At 40.5% G+C, this 21,220-nt stretch overlaps 1 protein-coding gene across 2 annotated transcripts in view; it reads right to left on the bottom strand.

The window, feature by feature from the left end:
- XPO6 (exportin 6) overlaps window positions 1–21,220 on the bottom strand; it is a 96,399-nt gene that overhangs the window by 35,755 nt on the left and 39,424 nt on the right. For both annotated transcript variants that reach the window (XM_014838016.3, XM_014838017.3), the window contains exons 5-9: window positions 20,283–20,442; window positions 18,294–18,371; window positions 9,322–9,775; window positions 5,909–6,035; window positions 706–815 (exon numbers count right to left, since the gene is read on the bottom strand). In XM_014838016.3, the coding sequence (XP_014693502.2) occupies window positions 706–815; window positions 5,909–6,035; window positions 9,322–9,775; window positions 18,294–18,371; window positions 20,283–20,442 (929 nt within the window). The remainder of the gene's footprint in view (window positions 1–705; window positions 816–5,908; window positions 6,036–9,321; window positions 9,776–18,293; window positions 18,372–20,282; window positions 20,443–21,220) is intronic.

Genomic DNA, 21,220 nt, shown 5'->3' with positions numbered 1-21,220 from the left:
CCTGACACCATAGCAACTTGGAAGCTCTTTTGCCATCACAAAAATAATTGTGCTGAGGCTGCGTCCCATGTGCCACAACTGGAAGGACCCACAACTAAGAATACACAAGTATGTACTGGGGGGCTTTGGGGAGAAAAAGGAAAAGTAAAAATCTTTAAAAAAAATTTAAAAATAGAGGCCGGCCTGGTGGCACAGTGGTTAAGTGCACACGTGCCACTTCGGCGGCCCAGGGTTCACCCATTCGGATCCCGGGTGTGGACATGGCACTGCTTGTCAAGCCATGCTGTGGTAGGAATCCCACATATAACGTAGAGGAAGATGGGTATGGATGTTAGCTCAGGGCCAGTCTTCCTCAGCAAAAAGAGGAGGATTGGCAGCAGATGTTAGCTCAGGGCTATCTTCCTCAAAAAAATTAAATAAAATAATTTTAAAAAAATAAAAATTAAAAAAACAGACACAGACCACAAAAGCACTATCACACCTAAAAAATTAACAATACATATTACTTTTTTAATCAGAAAAAAATGTTTTAAGAAAACAGGATATTGAAGGGGAAGAAAAGAAAATGCTCAATGGCATTACTACCTAAACAGCTTAAATGACTCAGTTTCACTGAAGAGCTGTGGGTGCACAGTTGCCCCCTTAGACCACAAGAAAAACTGGCAAAAATGTCTATTTCCAGTTATCAATGTTTCTGGGGTTTACCTGTTGAGAACTGCTTCCTTGTCTCCCAGACGACTTTTAATTTTACTTGTCAGATAGTCCAAAAAGAGCGTCCAGATATCCAAACAAGAGAAGTAACCTTCATGAGTAGGCTATGGTACAAAAGAAATCCAGACAATAAAATTACTTAATGCAACTACTCTTTAGAAGTACACCCACCAGTGTTTACTTCTGCCAAAATGGTACAATCACAAGCCTAGATTCCCTCAGCTTCCTGGTAACCATAAGTGATGTCTTTTAGTTAGTCTTCACAATTGGGCCCTCTAGAACCTAACAAGACAAGAGTACCATGAACACATCATCAGGGAGATACTTACTATGCAGGACAAACTGAGTTACAAAATAAACCAAGTGAACACTTATCTTAAAATCTGAGACTGTGGTGGGGAGGGCTCTTACAGATCACCCAATTCAAACCTGTTTTAGAAAGAAATTGAGATCCAGATAGATATATGATCTGTTTAAGGTCAACGGCAGGAGCAGGTCCCTTGACCCTCAGCCACTACATATCATTACAAAACCAAAAGTAAGTTTCCGTGGCTCCAAAGGTGACACGGTTACACATTTGAACATTAGGAAAATAACATTTGCAGACTTCTTAAATAACAAATTGAAAATAAGCTTGTTAAGTCTGACCCTTGGGCATTATCTCGTCTGCAGAAGCAGGTGTGTCAAACAGGATAACAACAACCTCTAACCAGGTGTTGATAAGGACAAAGCGAGGAGAGAAGGGGCAAGTCTTTGTGGGTCTTAGTGCCTGGACCACTGCACTGACTAACTTTCTCAAGAGCCTTGAGATTCTCCCTCAGTGCCTCGTGCACTCTCCAACATATAGTCCTCCTGATACACATTCAGCTTCAACTTCTGGCCCTCATATATCCACTCGAATTCTTGCTACCTATAAGAGCTCTTTGCTTTTATTTGTGATTGCTTCACTGAACCACATAACTGGTGGCAAGATCACATAAGGAGAGAAATACTACTATCATCTTCTTGGATCAGTTTCCTTCCATTTCTGACCCACAGGAAGTCCAGTTTACAAGGACATATATGGAATTTGCCCAAGGAACAATGAACACTGGGTGGGAGCCTGCAGCGGGAGTTCTACACCCATGGTGAGTCCAAGAAAGAAAAACTGTAACTTAAAAAAGAGGACAGACTCCAACCTCACAACCCACAGGGTGGCCCTGGAACTAGACTGCTCCAGCCCAGTCAGGACCACTGCCAGGGCTGTCCTCGGCAAACCAAATGACCACTCCCTGTCCCCACTTCATACTTCACAAAACTCAGGGTGTCCATGAAGTGAAATGAACCAGAAGAGTAAGCAGGAAAAACAATCAACAAGCCATGTGGAAATAATACAGGTAGCTGGTGGACAGGCGCTCGACGTGCACAGCCAGGAGATGTGGCCTTGTCCTGGCTTCAGCTTGCTGAGCTTCCCTTAATTCAGTCACCAGTTGTCCTTTCTTGGTTTGAAAATACCCACCAGCCCCCTCCAAAGAACACAACTGATCAGATGCATGTGGAAGTGCTTTAGAGAAAAGCCACCACAAAAATCCAGTATTTATGACTATGTCAAAGTACTTTATGTCTTCCCCGTGCCTTTGAACTAAGGATTTTCTATGTGGTTCCAGGCAAGAAAAAAAGGTGAGCAAATACACCCTCTGTAGGACCTGAAACATCACCATGAACATCCATTTCTGCAGGCCCCACTGTGAGGCCGTGTGTGCTGCCCACAGGCTGCCCATGACCCGGCCCCGGCCTTTGACAACTGCCATGGGCACAGATTGTGAAGGTCATAAGATGATAGGCTGACTGTACTTTTGGAGTCATCCAACTTTTCAGAACCCTCACAGAGGCATTTTTGAAATGTACCTGTACTCAGATTCACTTTTCAGATTCCAGGGCTGATTAATCACTGAAAATCCTGACAAGTTTCTCTAAGAAACTAATGATACCACTCTTATCTCCAAGAGATTTACAGTGGTTAGTTTTCATTCGCATTGGTCTATCTGATCTTCAAGATGGCCCTGAAAGAGGACAGATATCTTTCTTCCTCTCAATTTACAGATAAAGAAACCAAGGCTCAGAAGTAAAGTTACCTGCCCAAGGTGACAAGATAAGGAACAGAAGTAGAACTAGAATGGGGATCTTAAGAAGCCAGGTCTAGAGCCCTTTCCCCTTTGATACCCTGCCTCAGGCACTGTTCTAGGAAGAAGGGGCAAAATGGAAACTGCAAGACCAAGAAGGAACTGATGACGATACACTAAAAGGAGCAGGCAGACACAAATCATAGGCTTATACAGACACCTCCGGGGCTCAGCAAGCCAGGAAAGTAACGGCAGAGGCAAACACCTGGTGAGCACTAGCGGCTGGAGGGACTGCAGCAGAACACTTGGGTGAAAGAAAAAATGTAGAAAAAGCAAACAGAAGAGAGGAAATGGTTAAAGAAAGATACTAACACCATCTTTGTCCTATTACTATTTCTTCAAAGTATGTTGACCAGTACTAAAATTTGTATGAATTTTAGAAATAAAAGGCAAAAATATGGAGTACACTCATAGTAACTCTCTAGACAAGAGGAAAGACACATCTTCCCACTTTACAGATAATTAAACTATGATAAAGTAAGATCACACTGTTGATGAGTATATGAGAACTTAAAGCTCTCTCTTGAGGGCATTTAATTTCTTGTTCTTAAATCTTATCCAAAGAACTCCTCTATTACCAGCTCCTGATCCTAGAGTGTGCCTTGCCATCTTTTTTCTGCTCTGCCTCTCCAGCAAAGGACCGTCTATCCTACAGTAAACTGCAAGGAGCACCTTCCAGGTCCCTGCCCCTCTGCTCAATGCTCAGAACCTGCTCCTGCTGGACCTCAAGGACACCACCTCCCACAGTTCGAGAGCCTGCGCCCAGAAAGGAAGGTCCTCAAACTGGAGGCCAAGAGAGCACAAGGGAGCTCAGCTGACAGAGACCTGCAGGTAGAAGAGGAAGAAAGAAGCTTGTTGTTTGCTTCATGACCATATCCATTTATTTTCCCAGCATATAAATAGAAAATATATAAAACCACCACTTTCAGTTTAACGGAAAACTACAACATAAGATGCTACTGAAAGAAATCACAGAACATGAACACTGGGAAGGACCCTGAAGATGCCCACTGCAGTCTATCTCCTTACTGAAATCTAAAGAAACTTAAAAGACTTGTCCAAGGACACAGACCTAATAGAAATAACCAGAGCTCAAACAAAGAACTTTTGGGTCTAAGTCCACAGAAGTAGGCATAGGACATGCATACTTTAAAACCTTTTTTTAGCTTTCTTCTATACCACGTACACTAAAAGATCCCATTTTACATAAGGAGCAAAGTTGCAAGACATTTTCATTCCATTTCCCAAATAAACCCCTTCTTTCTGACCTCAGCACCAGCTCCTTTTCTCTCCTTAGTTTCTGCTACATTTATTCCAAGGTATCTATCAAATCCTTCTTTTTTTCTGGTCCCCTTTAAGACATCTCTGGATCCATCTCAAAACTCCCCCACCTCTGGTGCTTCTCGCCTATATCCTCACCCTCCCACATCTCCTCACCTCTTCTATTCCATCTTAGGCCTGGTGAGCTCAGCGTGTTTTCCTTCTTACTCTGCACTCACTGGCCCCTCTATCAGACGTCTTGACACTTCTTCAACCTTTTAGTCCTCCTCCTCCACCTGCACCCTCCCTCCTGCTCCCAGGAATGGTTCACCCTTACCACTGGGTACTCCCACTTTTATGTGCCAAGTACCTCTTTGAGAAAGGCTGGCTCTCACACCAAATACCCTATCCCCCACACACACTCCTCCCAGCCTAGACCCTTGCCTCTCCACTAGCCTCATTAAGCTACAATATTAGTGGTTTAAACAACCAAAAAAGTCAACTTAGAAAATCAGATGCCCTCACTGACCCAGCAGTTTCATCCCTCATATATTCCAACAGGAAGAGCTACACATGTACACCAAAAAAGAATGTTCACTGCAACATGATTCACGATTACCAAGAACTGGAAGCAGCCCCAGTCAGCAATGGAATGATTTTCAGATAATGATTTACTATAAAGCAATGAAAAAGAACAAACTACTGCCACATACAACATAGATGAATCTCACAAACAATGGTGAATGAAAAAAGCCAGAAAAACAAATACACAATGTATGCCTCCATTTAGAGAAGTTCTAAAACAGGTAAAATCAATCTAGGATGTTAAAGTCAAGACTGGGGTCACTTCTGGTGAGAAGGGAAGGGAAGTGGTCGGGAAGGGATACAAGGGGATCTGGGGGCTGCTGGTAACGTTCTGCTTCTTGACTTACCTGGTGGTTACATGGTTGCTCATTTGGGGAAACTCACCAAGCTGTGCATGTATGATTTATGCACTTTTCTTTATGTGTGTGATTCTTCAATAAAAAGCTTATCTTAAAAACACACACAAATGGGAACAAGGGATAGGGTATGAAACAAATCCAGTTTAAAACTGGACTGTGATGATGGCTGCACAAGCCTATAAATTTACTGAACATCACTGAACTGTACAATTACAATGGGTGAATCTCATAACATGCAAATTTTAACTCAATAAAGCTGTTAAAATACATATATAAATAAAAGGTATTGGGTCACTAGAATGTAAACTCAATCAAGGGAAGGACTTCGCTTGTGAGGGTTACATGCCTAAGTCCTGAAATACAACAGGAGCTCAAAAAATATTTGTTGAATGGGGGAAAAAATTGGATCCACCAAAACTTTACTCTTGAGAGTGTCATTCTTTATAATCTCCTTGTGGGAAGTTCTGGTGAGATTTATAGAAGAGAACTAAAGTAAAGGCCCTAATTTCAGACTTTTTATGTATTTTGCTTCTCCAACATAATAGTGGTTAAGAGCATAGACTCTATGGGTTCAAATCCTGGCTCCACTGCTCACCAACTGTATGACCCTGAGCAAGTTACTTTGTGCCTCAGTTTCTTTATCTATTAAACGGAGATGATGATAAGAAGAATATCTACCTCATAGGGTTGTTATGAAGGATAAACGTTTTAATCTTCACATACTAATAAGCACTATATAAACATTTGGGAAATAAAATAAAGTTCTTTCTCCTAAAAATAACAAAGTAGACTTCCTGGGGGGAAAGGGATGGGGCAGTTCTGGGACTTTACCTGATGAAATGTGTACTTGAACAGAAGTGTCAGAAACTCCACCACAGGGAACTGGGAGTAGGACTCGATTCTTCTTAGGTGAACACTCACAAAAAGCCGCAGAAAGTCAGTAAACTTCTCGATGTAGCTAAAGACGACAAGAAGACAAGAGGTGACAATAAGAAACCCGGCCACCTCCTTAGAAGAGAACTCAAATGCAATCCAAATTTCTTTCAGGACAAAACTAGACAGATTTATAATATATTTTCAGTTAAAAATATAAAGGCCTGCAACAATTACCTACAGGTCAGGCAACCCTTCATTCCATTACCACCTGAAACATAGCAGAAAAGCAACTTTAATCCTCAGACACTACCTCCCAAGGCATCTTATAAGCTAGTGCTCTCATATTTTCTAATTCATTAGTGTTATGACCCAATTAAAGAGAAAGGAAACGGTACTAAAAAGTCAACGGGCAGATCAAGTGTGTCATTTTAACGTGGCAAGTCTAGAAGACTGGTTTTCTTTGCTGGGAGGCCAAAATATTAAGATGAACATGCTAAAAACACAAAAACAAAACAAGGCTATACAAAAGGCATGGCATCCAGGTGAGAGAGAGATTCTGGCTTGCAACCTAGTATTCATTCCTCCCCCCACCCCGCCCTCTGGCTCCTGGTGCTAATTAAACATAGCCCATCCCAATCCATGCTAAAAGTGATTCAAACATAAGGGAGAAAGGCTCTTAGAGCTGGACAAGCCTCAGGGACAACTTAGTCTGATGCTTCATTTTACAGATGAGGCCCAGAGAGAGAAAGTGACTGGCCCAAGGTCACTCAGCCAGCTCCTAGCAGAATGGGACTACCATCCACTCCCAATCCCGTGCTCTTTCTTTTCACATCACAGTGAATCCCCAATTCATTTGTATTCACAAAATCATTTCACAGAAGAGTGTGGGTCACAGCTGCAAGGATAAGAGATTTTTGTTATTAAATACACAGCACATCATCACTCTCACATTTCAGAAACTGTCATTTTAAGCCCCTCGATACCAAAAGGTGATTAGAAAATGAGACGGACATATCTCCATAAGTCACATTTCAGAGACTGATAAAAAAAAAGACATACTAGGCCTTAGCCAAAAATTAAATGGCTCAAAGCAATTCTGAAACTCAAAACTGCAAAAGGCTATTTTTTAAAGCAAAGATATGTGAAATAATAAAGGGGGAGAAGACGACTACTACTCAGAAGAGTAAAATTGGCCTATAAAGAAAACGTCCCATCTTGTTCCTGGGACCTGTCACCCTGAGAGCGGCCAGCCTGTCTGTCTGACCTCCACACATGGGCAAACTTATTTGCAGCTTTAAAAAAACATATATATGTTAAACAAATATATATATATTAATTTGTGTTGGATAAGGATCATGGGGCCAAATACTCGAAAAACAGTAAGGCACGAAAGTCAACTGTTTTTAGAGATGGGAAAGTACAAAGAGACTTCTCTCTGACACCTTCAATCACTAATACTCAAGAACAGGAATTCCTCATTCCACACTCAGCTTATTACATTATATTTTTATAAGGATGTTCAAAGCCATCAACAGTTCACTGCTCTTTAGGAAGATGCACTCGATTCCCTACCACACATAAAAAAAGGAGAACTCATGGGTAAAATATCACACAATCTCAAATTTTACTTTAATCCTCATCCCAATTTTTTAAAGAACCCAAACAAGGCTGCTCAGTCACTAACTACAGATTTTATTTCACCTCATTTTCTGTCCCTTGCTCACCTTCTGGTACAGGTGCTAATGAGCAGTAGAAAGTTAGAAAAGGGGCAGTAGAGGAGAAGAGAGGCAAAGGACCTGGTTAAGTAGCTCCTAAACAACTGAGAATGGACTTAGCTGTTTAGAATTAGTGCTAAGGGACCCAAGAGCCAGGAAGCAAGCACACAGTATTGTTGATGTCACCTTTCTGCTTCCAGGCACCTCTCAGCTTTCACAGGGCAATAGGAAGCATAGGATTAAAATATAAAACCAAAAGCACAAAAGTTACAAGTAACAAAATCAGTACACAGGTAATCTACGATGACATTTCTATACCATCCAAAGGTAAGCCATAACAAACATTATGCTACAAGTCAAAACAACTGGTATTTGATAGTCAATACAAGCAGCTATATTTTTTTAACATATGAAAACACAAGTCTTTCTTAACCAAAGCTAGAAAGAATATAAAGCTGTGTTTGAATACTGATGCCTTCGAATTCACATAGAAAGCTATTACCAAATAACGAAAAACAGAACATATTACCATACCAGATTATGAGTTCTTCTGTGATTATACATAGAAAATTTCACACAAAGTTTGTTTACAATAAACCAAAATAATCTTACATACAAATTTTTTTTAACTTTAGAAAAACCTGTTAAAATTGCTAAATTTTTAAAAGCATAAAACTGTCTTAACTTTAGGCACTTGACTTTATATTCTGCTACTTACTCTAACGGAAAGGAAATGGCTTAATCCTATACAGCTTAATAACAAAACACAAGCCAAGGAAAACTGATTAAAATATTAACAACTTTTGCTGCCAGGCAATTTATAAATATTTACTAGTTTAATACAATTTATCTGCCCAGAAGCTTCATGATGATGAACAGTCAACATGATGTTCTTAATAGAAGTTTTCGACTTTCCCTCTTGTTTTTACACAGCAGTAGCATTATACTAATGAAAGTTGTAAGACAGATAAATGACATCCTCTGCAAGAGAAATAAATAATGAGACCAAGCCTCAGAGTACTGTGATGGAGCCATCTTTTAGGGTACTTAAGAAAGAACAGCTAGGTAATTTTAGGCTCCCTTTAAGAGGACAATAACAAAGAAACACAGATGTGTTGCCACATTAACATCTCCCTTTCTTTTGATGAAAATTTGCCATCTACGTAAAACTCAAAAGAACAACAACATTCCTATAAACTGCATGACGTTCACTGGGGAAAAGTCAAATAGTAAAAACTGACAAGCAACATGGAGTGAGAAAGGGTGATTATAACTCCTGTACCTCCACGGACCTCCTCTCCTGTTCTTGGCTACGCATGAGCAGCAGTGTCAGTTCCTGCACCACCTCAGACCTGCAGGCAAATAGTAAGGAAGAGGCGGGGAAAGGGGCAGAAGGGAGGACAGGAGATGGATGGGGAAAAAGACAACAAACCTACACAATTCACAATCACTTTTCAAGTTCAACTCATTTCCCTTAACCACCCTAGCCCTTCCAGCTAAGCTGACTTACTAGTACACACCTACCTTTCCATTCCTCACCAGGAGCCCCAAATTCTGAAACCAAAGAGGATTACAGACACTATGCAGCACAATGTCATCAATAGTTAAGACCCTTTCTCAGGGCACAGCCGACTCCACACCTGTTTTCATTACCTCTCATCGAGTTCTTCTAGCCTGCTCTTCACCGTGTGGGCATTGTTATCCTTGGTAATTTTCTGCAGGAGGTAGAAAGTCTGCTGGAACATACGCAGTAAATACTCCTCAAATTCCATAGGCACACAGTTCTTGGACATGAGTTCATTGATGCAGGACATGGCCAGGACCCCAAGCCGGCCGCGCTCCTGACCCAACACACAGTTCTGGCTGCTGCCGTTAACTGATGCCATCTTTCTGGCCCGGATGTCACAGCCAAAGCGTGCAAAGTGGAAGATGGTGGTAAGGAGGGACGGGGTGATGCTGGCAGACAGAGGAATCCAACTGAAGAGATGGGCCAGACACTCCAAGGCCAGGGAACAGATATACTCACTCTCCGCATCAAGAATGGGGATTGGCTGATTCAACAGTTTGGCTGAACTAGGACTCTGCAACAGGTTACTCAGTAAGTCACCTGAAAATATATAGGGCTTTTAAGATGTACAGTAAAATCTCTTACAAAGCAACTTAAGTCATTCTCCTTAAGAAAAATAAAATAAAAAATTCCAAGCATTACTATAAAGCAACAGTTCTCAAAGTTTGGTCCTCAAGACCCTTTCAGGGATTCACAAATTCAAAACTATTTTTAAAAGAATACTAAGATGTTATTTTCTTTTCTCACTTTCATTATTTCACAAATGTACAACAGAGCTTTCTAGAGGCTACATTACATATAATATGCAACAGAGAGAAAGCCAAAGCTATCTTCCATTAAGCTACATATTAAAGAGATTTGAAAAATGTAAAATAATGCCACTCTTCAGTAAATTTTGCTTGCTTTGGGAAATATACTTGTTTTTCATTAACACATCTTATTTATATGTAATGAAGTCATGTTATTTTTAAACGAATAAATATTTGTACATTTTCTCAGTTTTAATATTGATATTACCCACAAACCTCTTTGAGGACCTCAATAATTTTTAAGGTGGGGGGGATGAAATGTGTGAAGGTGGTCAAAAGTTACAAACTTCCAGTTACAAGAAAAGTAAGTCCTGAGGGTGTAACATACAGCATGGTGACAAAAGTTAACAATATCGTGTTACATATTTTAACATTGCTGAGAGTAAATCTTAAAAGTTCTCATCACAAGAAAAAAAGTTGCAACTGTGTGGTGATGGATGTTAACTAAACTTATTGTGGTGATCATTTTGCAATATATATATAGGTGAAATCATTATGTCGTACACCTAAAACGAATACAGTGTTATATGTCAATTGTATCTCAACTTAAAAAGAAAGAGTAAAGGGGTCCAGAGAGCAAAAATTTGATAACTGCTGGGCTAGTCAAGGAGAGGTCTGTGGACTGCACCATCAGCATAATCTGGTAGCTTATCAGAAATACAAATTATCAGGCCCCACCGACACTGACTGAAGTAGAAGCTGGAGGGGTGCGGCCCAGGAATCTGTTTTTATAAGCTCTCCAAGTGATTCTTATGCTTGCTTAATTTTTGAGAAGCAATGGACTAAAAAAAATCACACAAAATGAAATGGGGGGGCTATGATTTTGGAGAGACAAAAGAAGAAAAATATTCAAAACTTAGCAAGAAGAAAACTTTCCTGAAATAAAGATGTGACTATACAAAATAAAAGGGCTTATTCTGCTCCAAGAAAAAATGATAAAGAGTAATCAACAGTAAAAACTTTGGGAATAAGGAAGGAATGTAGGCAGAAAAAGCACATACACAAACGAGAAGACATCAAATTCGGACTTCTCCACAGTAACATTCAAAGCCAGAAAACAGTGGTGCAGTGGCTACAAGTTTTGGGGCAAAGAATAACTTAACCCAAAGCTCTCCTCTGAGTATAAAAGATTGCGACATTTTCTCAAACATGGAAAAATTCAGATAATATACTGCCCACAAAATCTTCTTAAAAGAGGATACAAAATAAATGAAACCACTCAAATAAAGTGATAAATAAAAATGAAGAATTAAGGAATGGAGAAGCAGTGGCAAAGGGACTAATGTGAGTATTGAATTAAATATAGAATCAAGACTAAACAAATGTAGGAATTATAGAACGATGTGCTAGCCAACTTTCTCATCTTTCACAAGCAAGAAGTCTCAAAATACATGGTCTAAAATTAAAACGTAGTAAGAAATTGGTTTTCATAATCTTTTTTTTTAAAATTTGTGTGTGTGTGTATGTGTGTGTGTATGTGTGAGGAAGATTCCCCCTGAGCTAACATCTGTTGCCAATCCTCCTCTTTTTTTGCTTGAGGAAGAGTGGCCCTGAGCTAACATCTGTGCCCATCTTCCTCTACTTTGTATGTGGGATGCCTCCACAGCAAGGCTGGTGAGGAGCATAGGTCCACACCCAGGATCCAAACCCGCGAACCCCAGGCTGCCGAAGTGGAGCATGCAGAACTTTAACCACTTGGCCACGGGGCCAGCCCCCCATAATCTCTTTTTCTTAAGCTTAGAGGTATCTTTTACAAACTAATATTCCTTGTAGAAAAAGCATCTCAAAGTCAGCAATTCCTTCCATTTAACACCTTCTGTTAAATTCAAGTAAAAATAAATTTAACTGTTTTATTAAAAATAAAAATATACAGGGGCCACCCCAGTAGCATAGTGGTTAAGTTTGCACACTCTGCTTCAGCAGCCTGGGGTTCGTGGGTTCAGATCCTGGGTACAGACCTGGCACCAGTCGTCAAGCCACGTTGTGGCAGCATCCCACACAAAATAGGGGAAAATTGGCACAGATGTTAGCTCAGTGACAATATTCCTCAAGCAAAAAAGATGAAGATTGGAAACAGATATTAGCTCAGGGCTAACCTTCCTCACACACACAAAATATATATATATATACACCATACAATGCCATTTTGTCTTTTTACTCAGTTAAATCTATCTTATCTTTATGTATGAAGAGATGTCTGGAAGGATGCTATTTCTGTAGTGGAGTACTGGGTCAACTTTACATTTTATTTTGTACCCTATAGCAGCAGTTCTCAAAAGTTTTGGACTCAACCCTTTTACAGGAATACCTCAGAGATACTGCGAACTCAGTCCCAGACCACTACCATAAAGTGAGTCACACAAATCTTTTGGTTTCCCAGTGCATATAAGAGTTATGTTTACATTATACTGTAGTCTACTGAGTGTGCAACAGGATTATGTCTAAAAAACAATGTACATACCTTAATTAAAAAATACTTTATTGCTAAAAATGCTAACCATCATCTGAGCCTTTAGCAAGTCAACCTCTTTTTGCTGGTGGAGGGTCTTGTAAAAAACCCCATATCTGTGACACGTAATAAAATGAAGCACAATAAAACAAGGTATGCCTGTATTGAGGGTGCCAAAGAGCTTTTGTTTATGCAATTTATTTCTATAGATATTTGTCATATTAAAAATTAATACTGAAGGGCTGGCCCCGTGGCCGAGTGGTTAAGTTCGCACGCTCCGCTGCAGGCGGCCCAGTGTTTCGTTAGTTCGAATCCTGGGTGCGGACATGGCACTGCTCATAAGACCACGCTGAGGCAGCGTCCCACATGCCACAACTAGAAGAACCCACAACAAAGAATACACAACTATGTACCAGGGGGCTTTGGGGAGAAAAAGGAAAAAAATAAAATCTTTAAAAAAAAAAAAAATTAATACTGAGAAGTTTTCAAATATTTAATTGAATTAAAAATAATAATAGGGGCCGGCCACCTGGCCGAGTGGTTAAAGTTCTGCATGCTCCACTTTGGCAGCCTGGGGTTTGCGGGTTCGGATCCTGGGTGCAGACATGGCCCCGATCATCAGGCCACGCTGAGGTGGCGTCCCACATGCCACAACTAGAAGGACCTACAACTAGAATGTACAACTATGTAATGGGGGGCTTTGGAGAGAAGAAGAAGAAGAAAAAAGACTGGCAACAGTTGTTAGCTCAGGTGCCAATCTTAAAAAAAAAATAATAATAATAATAAACCAATTACATGTTGGCATAAATAACATTTTTTTAATTAAAAAACTATATTTTGCCCCCCAAACATTAGAGAAAAGAGCAGTACTGTTTTTACATTTTTGGAAATCTTTTTAATGTCTGCCTTAAAAGAAAATAGCTAGATTCTTTCATCTGCTTCTGCATTCAATCTGTTGCAGTAGGTTTTCATTGAAGTGTATGAAGAAAACTCAGCTTCACATGCATATGCAATTAAAAAGAAGTTTTAGTGGTATTTTCAGATAACTGTAGCTATTCTTTAATTCAATATTAAAATTTGACAAACACTGATTTCTTAAAGGTTAACTGCAATGAGGAATCTGAATGAGGTTTTTTATTCGGTATACTCATGAGAGAATGAGAATTAAAATGACAAATAATGTCTTAGTATTTTTATGATCATATATTTGACCTCTGGGACCCCTGAAAGAGTTTGGGAGACTTCCAGGGGTCCTCAGACCTATTGAGAACTGCTGTCTTATACTGGCCGTGGGCCAGCTCCCGCTTGAACATTTTTAAATAGAAATAAATTATGGCTTTAAAAACAAAAGCAAAACAAAATTTAAAAAGTTGTCCCTATTCTTTAGCTCAGAAGAATTTTTCCAGAACGAGATTGTTAAGGGGGGGAAAAAAGCAAATCCTCAATGATAATAGTGATGTTAAGAACAGCTACCATTTGATGTGCTATTATTTGCTCGGCACGGCACTAAGCACTTTACATACATATTCTCATTTAACGCGCACAGTTCTAAGGTAGGTATTATTATTATCCACATTTACAGACTATTAGAATAACTAAGACACAGATAGATTAGGCATTTCCCCATGCTCCTCAGCTAGTAAGAGAGAGAGCTGAAACAGAAACCCAGGTCTGGCCCCAAGGCCTATGCTCCTTCCCAGAAGGCAGGCCAACTGGAAAGATTACGCAGCAGAAAAAATGATCAGCTTTCAAGAAAGCTAATATTCAAATATAGAAGAGTATGCATGATGTAAAGTCCTCTGAAAAACAGCATGTGTACACCATGACCACAACTATAGAAAGACACAAGCACAAGGACAAAGGCCGAACAGGATTAGACAAAGGTAAAAACTGTTTAGGTGGATAGGGTGATCCATAATTTTTCTTCCCTCAAAACAAGAATCTCTGAATGTTCTTTCTCAATAAAAATGATTTTACTCAACTTTAAATGTTTTGAGTTATTTTAGTAGATTACAGAAGTTTTTTCAAAAATTGTATTTTAATCAAAGTGGAAGGAATCACCGCAGAACAGACTGTTCGGTGCTGCATTTCCAACGCGAACTTGAGAGAGCTGTAACAAGCGACCTATGTGAGAGGGCACCTTGATTAGAAGGCCTGTGGGCAACTCCATCTTCCTGGAGCTGGGCCAGGCCCTGGTAGCAGTATGCACCCACACCCCAAGAGGTGTGTGAAGACTCTGGGACATCCACTGACTCGAAAGCACTCCAGACTTGGCCAGATGACTTCAATAGGCTTTCAGCAAAGATTCCCTTGAGTTTTTTATTTCTTTAATTACTGACATTTCATGTTTTGTACTGAGTTCTACAGGTACTACCTCAGTTTCTCAACCTCAACACTACTGACACTTTGGGCTGGAAAATTCTCTGTTGTTCTGTGCATTGTAGGACATTCCGCAGCATCCCTGACTTCTACTCACTGGATGCCAGTATTAACTTCTCCTCCAGTTATGTTAACCAAAAGATTTCTTCATATTGTCAAATGTCCCCTGCGGGCAAAACTGCCCCAATTGAGAACCACTGATCTAACCGTAGCCTTAGTCCAGTAAAACAGGGAGAAACTCTATTCAAGGAGGCTTTAACAAGATCACAGCAGCTGTGAGTGACCCTTCCAAGTCCAACCTTTCTGTAAGTAGCTTATAAGGGAATACATGAAAAGATTTTCAAGTGCACAAAGATAATGCAATTTGCAAAGTCTGGAAAATAGGAAGGTATAAATTGGTCTCAATCATTTGAGTTCTCTAATATATCTTCACTCTGAAAAGCTTTCCATCACCAGTAAATGCAGAGATCTATATTTGAAACTACATACCACGTGGACAATACAGCCCCTTAATTTTTGCTGCAGAACAATCAAAGCTAACTCAGAATTGCAATATTTACATAATTCAATTTTGTTCACTTTCTGTTCCCATTTGTCCATGCAAAAACTGAGGATAAGAGGATACTAACTCAGGAAGAGGGCTGAGGCTGCACAAGTGCAGAAGGAAGCAACAGCCACAGGCGGCGGAGGGCACATCCACATCTTCCCTCATTCGATCCTCAGAGGACAGCTATTCTCCTTTTACAGCCAAGGACAAGAGGAGAAGGAATAGAGCACATGGCAGAGCCAGAACTCTAAACCAAGGGAAGGACGAGGCAGGCAGAAGTGGTGAGAGTGACCAAGAAAGCAAACTTAGGACAAAGACAGGGCACTTGGACTTGGCAATGATGGGTTCACATCCCTGTTCCACCACTAACTGACAGTGTGACCTCTGGCAAGTCCCCATGAACCTATTTCCTTGTTTGTAAACGAGAGAGAAAACTATCACGTACTTCACAGGATTCTGGTCTAGTGAGGTGAGTTTAGGAGCTAAGGCAACAATCTGGGGAAGTATTCTGAGAAATAAACCACATACACCCTTCAAACCTCCTTCTCTACCCAGACTGTTAAGAGCCGTTGTTGCAGGGACTAGGCCCTGGGCTTTGCTATTTGAAAGTGATCAGACAGAACATGAGGTTACAAGAAAGAGTGTGAGAAAAGAGACCAAAAGCCCACGGGGCTATGTCCAACAGGGAGCTGCACAGGGACCTGCGCAGGGCAGGGCAAGCCTGGTGGGACTATTGATGGGCTGTGTTCAGGAATTAGGAGGTTTACTCGCTAGGCCCTAAGGTTTCTCAGAATGAATTTCCTACACAAAACTGAGCTTATGGTCAAGAAAGCTAAACAACTTTTTAGAAGTTTTACTGCTTAACTTGGTATCTTAAGTGCACAGAGGCAGTTGAGCAAAAGCATCAAAATAGATGTTGATTGAATCATTGGCGCTGACCGACTAATGGAGCAAGATCTGATGACTTCACCTGCAATCGTCATAAGGAAAAAAAGCGTAACAAATGAACACGCAATTCTGTTTTTCTTTTAAGGGGAAGTATAACAGCTTAAAAGCTTACTTAACTCCCAAGGACCCCACAGTCTCAATTTATTTTGCTTTTTCTCAAATAGTAAAATTCAAGACTGAAAATTTTTAATAGTGTCTAAGATGTAATTCTCAAGAAGTACACACCATATTTTTAGGTTTTGTTTATATGGAAATGTCAAGTTAATTCATATTTTATTTCACCTAACCTCATAAACAAAACCTAAGCAACACAGGAAAGAGGCAAGCATATATTTTTGATCTGTATTATCTGATATTCCACAACCGGGCCTCCAGAAAAATAAGTCTATTAAAGCACAAATTGAGTTAGCTCAGAACATGTACCTGAGCAAAGCCAACTAAAACACACAACTTTTGGTACTGGAAAATGATCTCAGAAAAACAAGTTTTACTGGAGTAAACGGCTGCTGCTAACCTAAACTGGATGCAAGCTAGTATCCAACTATCTAAAAACAAAACTAATTCAAAAGAACTAATCTTTGCAAACTATTATTTAAATAAAATGACAAACTTTAAGATCTGTGAAACTGCAGGAGATTCCAAGGTATACACTCGTAAAATCAAATCTCTGCATCCTTTGTAATTTCTTCTTTCTTCTTTCAAATATTGCAAAATGCAAATTTGCTAAGTCACCTCAAATAGCCACCTGGAAAATGACAGTTTGCCACCAAGCACAAATCAAGCTCAATTTCCTGTGTGCTTTTAATATACTCTAGAATTCTGTAATAGTTTTAATCTAAGAAGTATGACAAATGACTCTCTAACGGTTTTTAATCCAAGTATGATAAACGGAATTTGGAATAAATTAGTATACTATGAGCAGTCCTCAAAACTTCATGATATATTTTCACTTCTACAGTAACTCTGCAAGAATTTCAACTTCCACATATTGACAGGCTGCATGAAATAGCTAGGGCTTAGCGACGTCTGATTTCAACAGCTCATTTCCTTGCGTAAGGAGAAGATGTGGAAATAGCTCTCACCAGCCCTATCAACCTTTACAGAGGGTAAGAAATACGTGCCAATTCACAGGATGCACTCTACTTGAAAAGCATTTGTGATCATTTAGTGTAAACAGAAGCATTTAGAAACTAAAAGTTCCTGCTCAGACACAATTTCCTCTTTCCATTCATCCTTGAAAGACGCCATTTTTAGATGTCTGCACTTTTGAAACAGATAATATTAATACCTGTTAATATTAATATAACTATGGACAATAACTAGCCACCAGTAAACCATTTAATAACCACTATAAATATGCCCATGTTTTATCAAATTATTCTGAACTGATGTAAGTCAACGGCACACTGATCCCCGATCTGTCCAGGCCAACATGACCTTTCCCTGAGCCCAGTGGAGAAGAAAGCACTCTACATTCCCATGTCCCCTCCTTCAGGCTGCCACCCACCTCCTGCAACCCTGCAACCCCAACCCCTGCATAACTGCAGAGCAGACCTGTCAAGCCCACAGGCTCATACCAATCTCAGCATGAGCAATATAGCCACGAAATTTGAGAAAAAGGGGAAAACAAACCAGGAGGGACAGCAGTTATAAGCTGAAGGGGATGGAAGTAGATGACAGAAGATCAAAGGTGCCATCTTCCTGATGGGCAAGAAAGAAACAAAATACACTGTTCAAAATATTATATTAGAAAGTGCAAGTACTTACGAGGAACTAAGTAAGAAAGCTAGTAACCCAGAGAGGCCAAAAATAGATTAAGGAAGAATCAGTATCTGTGTCTGGCACAGATAAGCAATTGCTACCCTGCAGAGACCCCCAAAACTGCATTTAAAAAGAGGAACACCATATGTGGTGGGCAGACCATACCACTTTCTCCTGAGGTTGGGGATGGTGGTGGGGTGGCAGCAGTAACACTGTGCTTGTCCCAGACAGTCTCCAAGATACCTATCGAGAAAGGAGAAACTGAGTTTAATAGAGAAATAAAGTCCAATATATGAAAATCAGATTTAGAAAAATGATTTATTGATATCTGTGATCAAACATCACTATTTAAACATCCCTCTCTCAACTATATGTCCAACTGCTTCCTGGACAACACCACTGGAATATTCCAAACTCAACTTGTCCTTTCCTGCCACTGATCCTCTTATTCCCCACCCAGGAAACAGCACCATCCCACAGAATCTCAGCATCTGGCCTCTGCTCTCCCCATCTGGCCTCATCCCCACCCCACACACAAGGCTTCACCACGCTGAACTGTTTGCAGGTCCTTCCACATGTCCTTTTCTTTCTCAACCTCTGATGTGCTCTCCTCCCCTCAATCCCAACTCGACCTTTCCACCAGACTAACTGCTACCTGTCCGTCCCTCAGAATTTCACTCAGCTATCGCCTCCTCCAGGAAGTCTTCTTGCCTGCTCAGTTTTGCCTGCACATAAAACATACCTCTACTGTAACTCTTAACACTCTGCCTTTTAAGTGTCTGTTTGTCTCTCTCCCCTACTAGAGTATACATTACTAGAGAACAGGGACTGTATTTTATTCCTTTGTATCTCCTTACAGAAACTAGTATATAAGATGATCGTAAAAGCTTCTGAAAATATTTTGTTCTCAAAATCTTTAATATTACAACATGGATAAACCCGGAAAATAGCATTCCATTTTTATGAAGAGTACAAAGAGGAAAATCCACGGAGACAAAAAATACTCTAGTGGTTGCCAGGGGTTCATGAATATGTTCTGGAATTAGATAGTGTGACAGTTGCACAACCTTGTGACACATTAAAAATGACTGAGTTGTTACACTTTAAAACGGTGGATCTTATAATACATGAATTACATATCAATTTAAAAAATTTTAATGTCCACACAGTACGACATAGAGGTATCAGACACAACCCCTAACTCTAGAAATTTAACATCTAGTTGGGAGTGTCAATAAATATGCTTTGAATGAATAAATACTCCGAGGTTTGAGTTTCCCCCTGGGAATGTGGAGAAGGGTGGGAGGCAAATGACAAGCTTACTTTTGATGAAGCTTTCTTACAACCAATTTTATGTGCCAAACACTTCTGTAACACTTACAAAAGAAAAAAAGTTCCTAGACATCCAAGAAGAAACCTGAGTAGAGGAGCTAGAGATAAAAACACTTCTTTCCACTACAACATTCCTTCAAGCAGCAGGCCCAAGCTCCCAGTCCTCCAGGGCCTTGTGGCCAGGCGCTGCACCTGCGCCTTGTAACAAGCAGGCTCCCGCGCAGCAGCCGTCATGGCCCTCAGGACTCATGGTGCTCCACTCTCTTCCTACTTTCCTGTCCTGTTCTGCTGCTCGCTTTCTGCTTATTCTTACTCTTTACCTTGTCATGAGGCTCTAATAAAACAGACAAGATGACGAAGAAAATGCTACATATAAACTACAACCTAGTGCATAGGGCGTTGATCCCACACCTTGTCTCACTTCCCTGCACAGAATTTGAAATTTTCACATCTTCCTACTCCTCCAACTCCTCCTGATCTTAAATTCAAATTATTTTAACTAATTACCACCCATCTTACTTAGAGTGCAGTAATCAGCATTTCAATCACATTCCTATGATCTGGTCTATACCTCATTATAATCACAGTTGCAGTCAGGACCAATTAATGAAATACGATAAGGAAAATAAGTTACAAATATTTTTTGAAGTGGAATCATGTGCTAGACAATGGGTTAGGTGCTGGGAATACAGCACACATTCTTCTGTTGTTATGCTCAGTCTCAGTAATAGCTACAACAACTGCTCAAAACTCCTGAATGCAGGGCCCGAGCCCTGGCGTCGGCAGGCAGCCTCTGTCTTTCGGCACCACCAAACTGCTCACCTGTCAGCAGCCCAAGCACTGTCTGCACCTGGTCCAGCAGCAGCTTCCGCAGCTCCTCCTTCCGAGCCACACTGAGGTCCTCTCGGGGACAAGCCAGTTCTTCTGAAGTTGTCTTCAACATGATCAGCCCGAGGGGGGTTGTCACAGGCGACTGGATCAACTGCCAGAAAAAAGTAAGTTCTGAGCAGAGTGTCTGGCTAATTAAGGTACAAAGGGACTGCAAAATACCTCTGGTGTTTAATCTTACATGAACAGGCTACATAAAACAATGCTTTAGAAAAATGACAGTACATTTATGTACCTTTTTTAACAATTCAAAACGTTCTCATCTCTTCTTTTTGCTGAGGAAGATTTGCTCTGAGCTAATGTCTGTTGCCAATCTTCCTTTGTTTTTTTAGGAGAGGAAGATTAGCCCTGAGCAACCATCTGTTGCCAGTCGTCTTCTTTCTACTTGAGGAAGATTGCCATTGAACTAACATCTGTGCTGATCTTCCTCTATTTTGTATGTGGGTCACCACCACAACATGGTTTAGTGAGTGGTGTGTAGGTCCGCACCCAGGATCCAAACCCACGAACCCCCGGCTGCTGAAGCGGAGTGTGCAGACTTCACCAGTAGGCCACCAGGCCAGCCCCCAATCTTCTTCTTTTGTATTTGAGCTGCCACCACAGCATGGCCACTGAAAGATGAGTGGTGTAGGTCCGCGTCCAGGAACCGAACCCAGGATGCCGAAGCAGAGCACACTGCACTTAACCACCAGGCCACTGTGGCTGGCCCTCATCTTATTTTAAAGACAAACTCTAATACCATGAACTTAAAAACAAGAAGAAAACAATGCTCTTTGACACCTAACATGACAATTTTTATACATGTCCAGATTCCCAACAGAGCTCTGGCTACTCTGCCCAGGTTACTATACTAGTGATTAAGATACGTGTAA

Source organism: Equus asinus, chromosome 14, assembly GCF_041296235.1.
Source record: "Equus asinus isolate D_3611 breed Donkey chromosome 14, EquAss-T2T_v2, whole genome shotgun sequence".
Lineage (NCBI taxonomy): Eukaryota > Metazoa > Chordata > Mammalia > Perissodactyla > Equidae > Equus > Equus asinus.
This window is presented reverse-complemented; position numbering and strand designations above follow the sequence as displayed.